General features: G+C 39.1%; 1 protein-coding gene across 7 annotated transcripts in view; it reads left to right on the top strand.

Annotated features, from left to right (window-relative positions):
* nedd4a (NEDD4 E3 ubiquitin protein ligase a) overlaps positions 1 to 11,265 on the top strand; it is a 33,796-nt gene extending 22,531 nt beyond the window's left edge. For 6 of the 7 annotated variants that reach the window (XM_081605191.1, XM_008405394.3, XM_008405395.3 and 3 more), the window contains 19 exons: positions 1,097 to 1,261; positions 1,401 to 1,484; positions 1,679 to 1,798; positions 3,062 to 3,349; positions 3,435 to 3,512; positions 3,648 to 3,702; positions 3,806 to 3,864; positions 4,183 to 4,248; positions 4,329 to 4,558; positions 6,402 to 6,523; positions 6,630 to 6,700; positions 6,787 to 6,882; positions 6,968 to 7,041; positions 7,120 to 7,180; positions 7,260 to 7,319; positions 7,407 to 7,514; positions 7,602 to 7,698; positions 8,308 to 8,380; positions 9,378 to 11,265. In XM_081605191.1, coding sequence (XP_081461317.1) covers positions 1,097 to 1,261; positions 1,401 to 1,484; positions 1,679 to 1,798; positions 3,062 to 3,349; positions 3,435 to 3,512; positions 3,648 to 3,702; positions 3,806 to 3,864; positions 4,183 to 4,248; positions 4,329 to 4,558; positions 6,402 to 6,523; positions 6,630 to 6,700; positions 6,787 to 6,882; positions 6,968 to 7,041; positions 7,120 to 7,180; positions 7,260 to 7,319; positions 7,407 to 7,514; positions 7,602 to 7,698; positions 8,308 to 8,380; positions 9,378 to 9,480 — 2,010 coding nt within the window. In that variant the 3' untranslated portion in view covers positions 9,481 to 11,265. The remainder of the gene's footprint in view (positions 1 to 1,096; positions 1,262 to 1,400; positions 1,485 to 1,678; positions 1,799 to 3,061; positions 3,350 to 3,434; positions 3,513 to 3,647; positions 3,703 to 3,805; positions 3,865 to 4,182; positions 4,249 to 4,328; positions 4,559 to 6,401; positions 6,524 to 6,629; positions 6,701 to 6,786; positions 6,883 to 6,967; positions 7,042 to 7,119; positions 7,181 to 7,259; positions 7,320 to 7,406; positions 7,515 to 7,601; positions 7,699 to 8,307; positions 8,381 to 9,377) is intronic. The other variant, XM_017304153.2, reaches the window with a different exon arrangement.
* Positions 11,266 to 13,290: the final 2,025 nt, after the last annotated feature.

Here is a 13,290-nt window from a genome sequence, read left to right on the forward strand (position 1 = left end):
TCCAAGATAAATGATAATTCGCCACGCTTTATGAGTATAAGCTGCAATCCTCTCACGTCAGCATTTCAGAGCAAAAAGCTGAGGGGAAACTTTGTTCCATTACCTGCCTGATGCCAAACAGACGACACCGAGTGACGATCTGATCAGCCTGGTGGAAACGACACACTCCACGTATTTAACTCTACAGGTTTTAAGAAAGAACAAATACAGAAAAGAAGAGACTTAATCTTCGACTTGTTTGGGCCTGAAACAGTCTTCCAGTCTGTGGGATTAATTGTTTAAATAGGTTCCCACTTACCAAAACATAGTTCTTATCAATAACAGTGTAGTGTTGTATTGAGAAACTGTTATTGTTGTTCAAACTGGATTAAAAATGTAACATTTTTAACAAAACCAGAAAAAAGCTAAATTACCTTTGACCTCCTGCCTTGATGTGGTGCTTTAAAACATTTAAATAAATGATTCTTTGTTTTGAAGGATGTTCTGAATAACCTCCTGTTAGTTTAATCTTACATAGCATTATTGACTGGGATCAGTAGAAACACATTTGATTACCAATTTTTTTTGTTTTTGAGGAAAAATAAACTTTAGTGCCATATTCCAGTCAGATCTTCAACTAGACCACATCAGTGATGTGTTGGTAAACGTTGCAGACGACATATTGTGGTACTGATGCATCTGAAACTTTTAAGGCTTGATTATCTGGTGAACTGGTTTAGGTGTTTTGGGTTTTCCAGACCTCAGAGGTTTTATGTTGACTGTATGGAGTTCCTCAAGGCTCCATTCCTGAGCCTCAGCTTTGTGTGTGTCGAAGCACTGAATTTAAAATCTCTTCGTTGGTCTGCTTAAAGGTCTTGAACCTACTACACTCTGCAGACAACTTTCTGAAACCACGAGACTTTCAGAAAACACTACAGTTTCAAAATACAAGAACGTTTTATGAGTTTATCTGCATTTTATCAGTGTTACTTCTTATCTAAATTATACTTTTCTTACTCTTTTTTTGTTTTTAAAGTATTTTTTCTTGCATTTCCTTATTTTCTGCTAAGCCCTTTTTTTTTTTTCTTCTTAACCTCACTGTCTCTTTACGCTCCAGAGCTGGGAGATCCTCACAGAGGACGAATCCACTTTGCACCCCAGAAACCATCAGCTCGCATCGCCCGTGTCCAGCGAGCCGCCGGCGTTCTCGTCGTTCAGCGACGAGAACAGGAACCATCGCGTTTCACAATCCTCGGCTAGAGAACGGCGCAGTTCACAGAATGTGAGAAGCACGAGGTTCCTCTTAACAAAATTCATAAACAGACTAATGAGAGCCATCCGCTTCCACCGAGAGAGGAAGGGAGGGAGGCTGAAAGCTGATCTGTGCTGTCTGATAACAGATTTCATGTCTTCTGCTGCAGAATCATATGAGTAATTCAAACCATTCCAGTCTCAGAGAAAGTTCGCAGACTTCTACAAGAGAGGAACAACCTGTCAGTCCTGTGGTGGGTACTTTCTGCCTCCTCAAAAGGTTGACTAATCTGGCTTCACTTCACCACACACTAAACTACTGGTGCCTCTGCTGCGTCTCAGCTCTCACAGCTGCTGCTCCGTCTTTCCCTGCTATATAGTTGAACTCAGTGTCTGTCTACATGGGAGGCGTTACTGATCAGTGTTATTTATTTATATTGTTCAATAGTTACTTCCCTCGTCCCCTCAGTTGCCTCCAGGCTGGGAGGAGAAGCGTGACAATAAAGGAAGACGCTACTACATCAACCACAACACCCGAACCACCACATGGGTGCGACCAGTCGTTCAGGTACAAAGCTTTCTTATTACTGCTCACTTTGCATATCATAAATCTGACGCACAGTCAACATCTGCAAGCAGCAGATCCTCTCCTGGCCCTCTTGGTTCATTTTTGCTTTTAAAGATGACCTGATGGGACGTCGCTGTGTGCAAGTTCTGCAGAAAGGAGTTGGCTTATCAGCGAATCTGTCCAAGACTAAAGTATCATCTGAATGCAAATCATGTTGCAGCAAGCACAGACTTCAAACATTATGTGAAGGTTCAGGGTTTCCTGACACACTTGAAAGCTGAACGGCTGTAATAATGACGCTTCTCACCAAACTGATGGTTAAATAACAGATTGAAAACAAATATCTCTGTTGTTGAGCTCGTATGTCTATTTATTGCATAATTTAGCAATGAAAAAGGTTTTTGAATTGAAGTGACTGGAGATCGTTAACGTGGCAACGCCAGTTAAATGAACTTGATTTGGTTAACAAATCAGCAGGAAGCAGGAATATTTAAATTTCTGTCAATGACAAGAGGAGACCCAAAACGTGTAGGTGGAATGATAAGCTTATCATACCTTCACTTTTAAATGGCTGTATTAATTTTGAAATACAGCCATTTCAAAATTTATACAGCAGAGTCTTTCCTGTGTATTTATCTAAAATATATCTCTAAGGAATTTTAACTGAGTCTGTAGACGAACTCATAAAATAAAATTATCATAATCAAACCTTCTTGTGTTTGTTTAACAAATTGTTTGTAAACGTTTTTTAAATTTACAGTAAAAGACACAGTTTTAACTTGTCACAACAATCATTCCACACATGACTCTCTCAAACTGGAATACTATCGTTTTTTTAATATTTGACATTTAGTTTGTTTTAAAACAATCCTTTCTCTACTTTGACTTTATACTCTAATAATCTATAAAATATACATTCATGTAATTTCACAGAAAAAAAATTGCTATGCTGAGCTTTATGTACACTTTTTTCACTTTATTTTTTATTACTCATTGAAAACATTAAATAAAACCAACTAATACAAATACATACACATGGGGGATATGATGGGAAAGGATGTTATAAGATGATAAAAAATGCAGGTCACACCAAAATCACAGAAAGGGCGAGAGAAAATAATTGCCTTATCTTTAGATTTATTTTAAACTTTGATTAAATTTGGTTTCCCAAAAGTTGACCTGTTTATAAAATAATTGATTCTGTTTCTTCCCATTCTTATACTAAACTTTATATAAAACTTTATTGGTTTATTTGTTGGACAGAAATCTGCAGACGCAGCGGCGGCGGCAACAGCAGCAGCGGCGGCGGCAACAGCAGCAGCGGCGGCGGCACCAGCAGAGGCGGCACCAGCAGCGGCGGCACCACAGAGTGGATCAGCTTCGCCTCAGAACTCCAGCTCGCAGTCCCAGCCGGCGGCGGTCGGCCCCACATACGCCGCTCAGCCCAGACCGAGCGCAGAGGCCTCAGGCTTACCGCAGGGCTGGGAGGTGCGCAGCGCTCCAAACGGAAGACCTTTCTTTATCAATCACAACACAAAGATGACCACCTGGGTGAGAGCAGGAACGGCTTCTGATCTCCGTCACCAACTGCCGTTATTTATCTTTGACTGAAACACAACCTGCTTGTGCTCCTCAGGAAGATCCCAGGCTCAGGATTCCTGCGCAGAGAAGGAGGACCGGCTCACTCGACCCCAAAGACCTCGGCCCGCTGCCAGTAAGCTCTTCAATTACAGACGCTCGGGAACGACGTGGCTGGGACAAATGCTTGTGTATATATATATTTAGGTCACTGGATGCGTGGTGGACATGAAGTTCTGTAACATGTTTCTGATGTTTTCTTCGTTTGCAGCCTGGATGGGAAGAGCGGATCCACAGCGATGGCAGGATATTCTACATAAATCACAGTCCGTACGCTTTCATAGACTCAAAATTACAAACTGAATTCATGCAGTATTAATATTTTCTTACTGTCTGTGGATGACATTTAAAAAAATTTTCATCTGATAGACACCAGAGCCACACAGTGGGACGATCCCAGACTGCAGAACTCGGCTATAACTGGTCCAGTGAGTATAGAAAGAAATATTTTGCCATAGAAGCACTGAAAAAACACATGATTTTTGGATTTATTTTTATTGTAGTACACTTAAAATGAGACAAATCTACCTTACATGTAACTCTTCAGACTCTTTACACATCAACTAGGACTTTTTCATCAAAATTAAGGAATTATTTACTGAAAACAAGCTCATGTTTCCTGCTGAAAGTCTTATTTATTCTGTTAAGATATTTGCTCTTGAAACAGGACAAAAATACTTAAGACTTTGTGTTTTTGCAGTGAGTAAGAAGCTGTAGTGTCTCTTAATGCCGTTGTTTCATCACAGGCCGTGCCTTACTCTCGAGATTACAAGCAGAAGTACGAGTTTTTCAGAAAGAGGCTGATCAAACCGGTGAGTCTAATCAGACAGCAGCAGCGATTACAGATTTGATGCAGCAGGTAACAGCTGAACGGCGTTTGTTCCCAACAAAGGCCGACATCCCGAACCGCTTTGAGCTGAAGCTGAAACGAAACTCGGTGCTGGAGGATTCCTACAGACGCATCCTGGCGGTGAAGCGGCCGGAGCTGCTGAAGGCTCGACTCTGGGTGGAGTTCGAGGGGGAAAAGGGCCTGGACTACGGCGGCTTGGCCAGAGAGTGGTTCTTCCTCATGTCCAAGGAGATGTTCAACCCGTACTATGGACTGTTCGAATATTCTGCCACGTATGTTTAAACTTTTATTATCTCGTTTGATTTTGCCTTTGGTTGGTCACGCAATAAATTAAAAATCAGCTTCTCTTCTTTTACCTGAGCTGTTTTATAGGAAGGCAGCATCAGAATAGAAGTTGTTACAACTGTTGCCGTTTTCTGTCCCATCGCTGATTACGATCTTTTAAAAAGCCTGACCTGCTGATTCTGATTTCATCCCATGCCAATTTGTTTTTTTGTCTGAAATGTTGCTAAATATGGCAAGAAAGTTGATGAGTCGGCAACAGTGGGGCGACTATTTTTACTGTAAATATGCAGACGTGACCTGGAGAGTCGGTCTGCCAGGTCTGTCTCTCTCACAGGAGAAGACGCCGATTTATTTTTAGACTTTTGCTGAGGCAGAAAAGGTCAGTGGATGATATCAGCTTCACATGCAAACATCAGCCAATCACCAATTCCCAAAATTAAGGAAATCAGCACCGATAAATCAGTACACCCATAAAAAAACCATTAACTATGCCCAGTTAGGCCGTGTTGAAAAGCTTCCATCCTCCAAAGTGTTGAAGATAATCTTAAACAGATATATTTAAAATGTGTTTTCAAGTGAACCAGCTATTATAAATGTTTGTATTGTCTGATTAAAGGTCTAAATTAGATACTTTACTAATGTGAAATATGCCAATGTTTCTACTTTAATAGAAACTGATTCAAATCCATTTTAAAACATACAAATCTCAGCTGCTTTTTGCTTTCAGTGTCTTGTTAAAATGTAAGAAAAAAAAAAAAGAAGGAATCTGAAGAGCAGAACTGAATGCAGACGTCATGTCTTTATGAAATAATAAATATTTACAATAAACTCTCCTGAAGGACTGTGCAGCTGCATCGTCCTTCAGCTGATCATCCTGTCAATGCCAGTTTATCAGTTAATAGCTCTTATTGCTGCTTGTATCTTATTTTATGTCAACTTCTGTTTTTGGTAAATGTCACATTCCAGAAATAAAATAAAGAAATAAGGGAAAAAACTGTATTTGTGACAGACGGCTAGTAAGAAAGGATTATATTAAAATATTTTCTTTGCTTCGTTACAATGCAAAAACACACAATCTCACAAGATTATTTCACTTATGATGAGACATTTTTCCCGTGCCAGAGGAACCGTGACTTTTAAACAATATTGAGGAATTATTTACATACAACAAACTCGTATATCTTGCAGAAATTGCACTAAAGAAACTAGAGCAAACATACCTGGTTAGGTTTTGTGATCTTGTTTCCTCTGCTGAGTTGATGAATTTTATGTGCACCGGTCATGTCGAAACCTCACAAATAGAAAAAGATTTACGTTCCAACATAAAATTTAAGAAAGAAACAAAAGCAAATGGAAAACTGTTGATCAGCATCACTTTAAAGTACAGGAAAGAGCCTCTGTTTTGGCCTAACTATCGTTCACTGTGTGCACTCGGGTAAAAATGGATTTTAATTTTGTTTCTTTGCATGTTTTGTGAAATAGAGAACTAAGCAACCATTTCTGTTACTGACTTGTTAATTTTCAGATTAGAGGGCTTTAACTAGGCCAAGCTTCAGTCTCCGTGAGAGAGAACGTTGCTGTTATTTTGTTGCTGATTGAGAAAACGTCTTGTCTGTCCTGCCATCTGGTTTCATCTGAGCCAGCTGGTTAGAGTCGGTTCTTTATCATCCAACACCCCAGAACGTCCTCTGTAACCAAACCCAGCGCATCACATTACCTCTGATAAGCATCAGCCAGAGTTTTGGTGTTGCGTCTGACGCTTCCCTCCTAGAAACACGCACACAAGCAGAAAAACTGAATTTGTTTTAGTTAATTCTCTGTTCCTTTCAGAGACAACTACACGCTGCAGGTCAACCCCAACTCCGGTTTGTGCAATGAAGACCACCTGACCTACTTCAAGTTCATTGGTCGTGTGGCTGGCATGGCGGTGTTTCACGGAAAACTCCTTGATGGTAAGTGCTTCCTGACTGAACAGGAAGTTCTTCAACGTCGATGAAAACGCCTCCTGCTGCGATGATGGATGTTTTCTGAGCCTCGTCTCTCGGTTTATCTCTCCAGCGTTCTTCATTCGGCCGTTCTACAAGATGATGCTGGAGAAGCAGATCACGCTGCAGGACATGGAGTCTGTCGTGAGTTTCACCGCGTTTGAAGACGATGAACTGAAAATTACCTGGAGCATTTTGACCGTTTTCAATCTGCGTTTGTTGCAATTTAGGACAGCGAGTACTTCAACTCCTTGAAGTGGATTTTGGAGAACGACCCGGAGGATTTGGACCTGAGGTTCACCATTGATGAGGAGCTGTTTGGAGAGGCATGTTCAGCATCGCTAACACTTTCCTCCAGACTTTTAATTTAAATACCGTAGCTTGTAATAAATAATAAATATCGTCCTGCAGACTCACCAGCATGACCTGAAACCGGGAGGCTCTGAGATTGTTGTCACCAATGAAAACAAGAAAGAATACATCGAGTAAGAACAACTCGGATACGTTTATTACTGCTCTGAGAGCTTAAATGGCGGGTTTATCATACGTTTTGTGTGTGGCAGCCTGGTGATGCAGTGGAGATTTGTGAACAGAATACAGAAACAGATGACGGCTTTCAAAGATGTAAGTAAATGTTTCTGAGGTGGTAAAGCAATAAAAGTGGAGGAAAAGAAAAGAAAAAGTAAATGTTTATGCATTTCAGGGATTCTTTGAGCTGATACCAAAGGATCTGATCAGGATTTTTGATGGGAACGAGCTCGAGGTGAGTTTTTACTTAGTTGATCTGGTGCTAAAATGTTTAATAAACCTAGATTATAATCTGCTCTCCGTGTTTTTACTCTTTTCCCAGCTGCTCATGTGCGGCCTGGGAGACGTGGATGTGAACGACTGGAGGCAGAACACCAAGTACAAGAGCGGTTACTGTGGCGACCACATGGTCATCCAGTGGTTCTGGAAGGCAAGAGCATCTTCCTCACCTCGGCTCAGAGTTATCATTTGGCTGGGGTGTGATTGTTTATTGATTATTGTTTATTGACTTGTGCAGACGGTGCTGCTGATGGATGCAGAAAAGAGAATCCGACTCCTGCAGTTTGTGACGGGAACGTCCAGAGTCCCGATGAACGGGTTCGCAGAACTTTATGGTGAGACAGAAAAAAGGCACAGTCTGTAGATTTTTTTTAACACATAGTTAGAAATGCATTAAAAGATGAAAATGAATAATTCAATTCCTTTCTTAATTAAGAAAATCAACATTTTATTTCGGCAACATATCATTCGTTTGGTCAACACTTGATTTTTTTGTAGCAATTGCAGCTAAAAAAATATTATTTAAAAGTTTTAAAAATTTGATTAAGTCAATAATAATTGGATAGCAAAATGTTTTCTGCAGAATTTGAAAGAGGTGAAGCTAAAACTACTGAGTTCTGGTTTGAACATATTTACAGAAAAAGAAGGATTTTTCATTAAATTAAATTCAAAATGTAAATGTTTTTGTTTAATTTTGTGTGTTGTTCTTTTAGCAAATAGTTTTTTTTTACTTTTTAACAATTAATCAATTACTAAATTGTTTGATGATTATTTCAGTAATCGATTAATCACGATTAATCCAATCAATCACTTCAAAAAACTGTAATTTCTTCTGTTTCAGTTAAAAATAAACTTTAATTTCCTAAATTACTTTGTTTTTCATTGTGTTTTTCTGAACTGACGTCAGTAAAAACGTCTCCTGTTGTTTCTGTCGTTACTTTCAGGCTCTAATGGACCGCAGCTGTTTACCATCGAGCTCTGGGGAACCAGTGATAAACTTCCCAGAGCCCACACATGGTGAGCGCCTCACCCATTAAAATCAACATGATCAAATTAAACTGGGTTAAAATCTACTGTAAACATAAATATTTGCTCATAAATCAGTCAGTGACTGTCAGTGGGTCCTTTAATGCCAGAAACAGTCAAAGCATCTCAGCTTGTCAAAGTAAAATAGGTTTTTAAATGCATTTCAACCACACTTTTTCCTTCCACTCAACTTTCCATTCTGTCTGCTCAGTCGGCTTCTTTATCAGACTTTGACTGAACGCTGAATCTCAAATATGTAGCATCCAAACAGCTATGAAAATATTTTGTATCACAGTAGCTGGAGTGAAATGAGTATGGAGCTAAAACAATGTCAAAACATCAACCAGTTTAAAAATAAATACAAAGCTATTTGTATGATACTCACACTGGACAGGGAAGATGGGAATTAACACAAATATGAGTTTCTCCCTTCCTTTTTCTGTGTTAATAGTTGCTTATTTTGTTGTCTTACTGTCAGTATCATTTTTTTCTCCGTTTTTTAATTTTATTGTTACAAAACACAGATTAAGAAGAATTTGGTAAGGATTTAGTAATTATTCTGATGCTGTATTATTATTATTATTACTGTTATTCCTATCTGTAGATTTTCTTGTCTTGTTGGTTTGTAACAAGACAATTTTATTTGATGTCTCTAACACAGTGTACTGAACAAGCACATAGATATTCTAACATGGTTTTAATTTCAAATTTTTGATAATTATTGAGTCAATAAGTTGCATGTTTCATTAACTTGAGATAAGGGGTAGGATTATTTTCAAGCATAAAAGTGTAGTGGTAAACAAATCACTTTGTTCTTTGTTATGTATGCAGATGTTTCCTCTTTCCTGCTGATTGCTTGTTTTTGAAAACCTGTTTGAAACACATATAACAAATAAAATGAGGCATTTTTCATTATAATTTATTCCTATTAGAGATTCTCCTCACATGCAGATTTGATCCTGATCATTTTCCTCCTCTTCCCCTAAAGCTTCAACCGTCTGGACCTCCCTCCTTACGAGTCGTTCGAGGAGCTCAGGGAGAAGCTCAACATCGCCATCGAGAACGCCCAGGGCTTCGACGGCGTCGACTAACGGCCGCCGTGATTGGACGAGGGGAGCGGACGCTGCTGCAGTCAGAGTGAACCCGACCAGGACCTCGACCTGCCAGCTGAGGGTCAGATGAAGGAAAACCTTAGAGCCGTCGCTCGGTCCACTGACGGAGCTGACAGGAGGAAAAAAGAGACAGATACTTTATTTATCTGCACCTTTCAACGTTTACAAATCAGATTCCTTATGGGGAGCCGCTCAGAGGTGTATGTATTTACTGTCACTTGTTCTGCTTAAATGCTGTGATGTGTTAAACATAGGTTGATTTTTTATTTTTTTTGTGAGCCAATATGCATAAATACTGTGAATTAATGAATTCATGCCTCCCTGAACGTATCTGAGGCACCGGTGTGGAAAAGTCCAGCTGCATCCAGCTGCACAATGCTACGGGGTTTTACTTTTACTACCAGTTAGTTTGCTTTAGTTCAATCGACAGGAAAATAATGTTTATTTTATTCACTTTTCACAGCCGATCAGAAACAAATCAATCACTACCAACAGTAAAGATGACCAGTTAACCAAGTTTGCCATGTGAGCTCAAACTTCTTCTTAAAATAAAAAAACTAAATTTGTCACTATTTTAAAATACCTAATCGTTTTGATTTAGTTTGAAAATCATTGTGAACAGCTTTTTTTTTTTTCATCAGTTTATTTCCTGTATATTACATTTTTCATTCCAGTATTTCAGATATTTGGATGCATGGACCTCAAAGCCACTTACAGCGGACAGCGTTACATACACGTTTGAGCGACGAGTTAATCTAAATGTGTTGGTGATTATTAGATTGTTGAGGTAGTGATGAACCTGGACCAGTGAAAAGCTTCAGTAATTATTGTTTCTGTGTCATTCATAGAGGAGCAGAAGTGGCTGCAACATACAGTGTTGGATACTATGCACTCATGTATATATCGATGTAAAATAGCCACGTATCTCTTAAATTTTTAGCTTATTTCACGTTGCGTTAACGTACCTGCAGACACACCTGTGCCTTTTACATCTACCTTCTGTGTCTTTCTCCACTCTGATTGCGCCGGAAGAATCGATGTAAATTCACCTTTTATCTCTGGGTTTTAGCTTAAACCTTTTCCAGGTGGCCTTAACATGTTAAATAGTTTTACTGACATTTTTTTTTTTTTTTTGTCCTGTGACAACGTCGTTTTTATCTCATCAGGGGGCGTCTGATTGCAGCTCCGTTTTTGAGAGCGCATCGTCAACGTTTTTTGTGTACAGATTGTTCTTCTCAAACTGAGAACTAATTTGTGATACCTTTGTATGAAACGGCTGTACTTGAGCAGCAGTTTTAACATTTTCTGACCGGTGAAATGCGTTTACACTAGCTGCCATGTTTACAGGTCGGTGAGGGTGGACGATAACGCGGCCCGCTTCCTGTCTGACGTTTTTCTTACTCCTGCTTTTATAAAGTGAAGCACTTTGTTGAAGAGTCTTACTTCTGAACCTTTGCCAAACCTGCAGACTGTCTGAATCACTCATGACCTTTTGCTTCATGCGTTTAAATGTTTACATGTGAACCTTGCTTAAAACGAGCACTTTCTCTCCTTTCTCATTCATTTTAAAGAGAAATACCAAGGCCTTCATTTGTAACACGTAATGTAGACTTTAAAGGTGTTATCATATCTCTGTGTATGCTAGAGGCGACATTACAGCAGAAAAAAGGGCAGAATTATTATTTTTTCATTAATTTTAACTACCTATTGTATATCTATAGACTGAATATAAATGTTTGCAAAATAAAGACATAAAACCCCAAATGCAACAACTTTATGTCAAGTTATTTGCTTATTTTTTATGACGTGAGGCAAAAAGGTTTTATACGCTCACCATGGGTATAAATATGTTCGTTCTTTTCTATATTTTGATGTTTTTGTCATGCTTGAATGTTTATTTTAAAAAACTGCAAGGAATTTTTAAAAACTACGGCTGGTTACACAAATATGCTCATAATTAAGCTTCCAGGCTGAAATATTTACATAAAATGCTGTAAAAAAGTACTTGCCTCATTACAGATCGTTTCCGTTTTTACTGGGGGGTTTTTATCACACAGTTCTTGTTTTTTGAATTCAGTAAAGTTGTTGTGTGGTAAAGTCATCATGGAAGAACTACAAAGGAAATCAGAAACGAACACAAAAATTCTGCCTGGCAACAGGAAGTGTCACACAGTGAGACGGTCCGTCAAAATAAAAATAATTACTATTGTGTATTAGTGCGGCGTTAGTAATTTCCCAGACACACATACTGTAAATATTTGTCTCCATGTATTATCATGTAAACTTGGTGTAAATGTAAAGTTTCTGTCTAGCATTAATACTTCCTTTCTTCATGGGGCTCTTATTTATGAATCTGATCAGAAAATAATTTCCTTTAACATCTATTTTAATGTTTTTTAAATGGATGCAATTGCATCGAGATTTGTTGCTTATTCTCAAATTTAAAAAAAAAAACTTATCTAATCTCCTTTGAGTGTCATGTCATCAAAGGTAAGGTACAAGGTACATTACCTTGTACCTTACATACAAGGTAATGTTTTTGTTTTGTTTTGTTGAGGATGTCGTAGTTTGATGCTGAATTGATCCAGCAGGGGGCGGTGAAGCTCACATTGAGCGTAACACTGTATTGGTCCAGCAGGGGGCGTTGAAGCTCACATTGGGCGTCACATATTGCAGAGTCACGATGCGGTGGAATCCGCTGGTCAGTGCAAAAACACAAAGTATCACTTGGTCTAGTTTCTAGTGTAAACATCTTAGTTCATTTGAAATAGGCTAAACTAACTCATAAGTAACTTTTTAGATAGATATAGACGCTTGTTTTGAGTAAATAATTCCTTAACATTGATGAAAAAGTTCCACTGGCAGATTTATTTTCACTTAAAACCTGTGAAAAATTGTCTTGTTATAAGTTAAATAATCTGCAAGTGGAGCTTATACTTTTTAAAATCTATATAACAAGCTCTAATATCTTGCTGAAAAGTTGTTTTGTCTTATTTCAAGATATTAACACTGGAAATTGGACCAAAGAAACAAAAAGAAGTTAGAAAAAATCTCTCTAAGTTTTGTGACATTTTGCAAAAATAAATAATTCTGGTAATTCTTCGTGACATAAAACGAGAAATGTTTGGTATAATCTAACTTCAGACAGTGAGAAATAATCATGTTTCTTTTTTGTGTATATTCTTACTGTAATTGATGAGATTTAAGGACTTCAAACCAGTTAAATCATTGATCAGTAATTGATTCTCTGCAGCCCTGCGGTATAAAATGGACGTCCTCCTTCTCCTCTGAAAGCTGGTGATCCTCGGCTGCAGAGCCGCAGTCCTATTGTCTCTTTCTGCCTCCTTCATTGAGGCAGTAAAGCCCCTTCTCTCCATGGGGTCAGCGGAAAGGTCACGCACAATTCAGGCCAGCTTTTCGGACTCTTCTGCAGGTCATTGGGGAAGGGCGCAGGCGGGGGGACACCACACTGACCCAACGGCAGATGGTACTGGGAAGGCTGGTTCCTTTGGACCAACACGCTCACAGTAAAAGCATAAGCTGATAATGAGTGATAGGAATTGATCGGGCTGCAGCAGAGCCTGACCCGAGCCCAGAGCTTCACTCCACCCACCCAATGCGGCCTGCTGGTCCAAACCCAGAACCCGACTGACTGAACGGAGACAGGAAGTGACTGGGAGCGGCTCACTTTCCCACCTTATGCAAGAGAACCGAACCGATCCGTTCCTAACTCCTGGAAGAATCGAGTTAAAAACACGTCACACTGTAAAACCTCTCAGCCACTTTTAC

The sequence above is a fragment of the Poecilia reticulata genome, chromosome 3 (assembly GCF_904066995.2).
Source record: "Poecilia reticulata chromosome 3, P_reticulata-male-v2, whole genome shotgun sequence".
Classification (NCBI taxonomy): domain Eukaryota; kingdom Metazoa; phylum Chordata; class Actinopteri; order Cyprinodontiformes; family Poeciliidae; genus Poecilia; species Poecilia reticulata.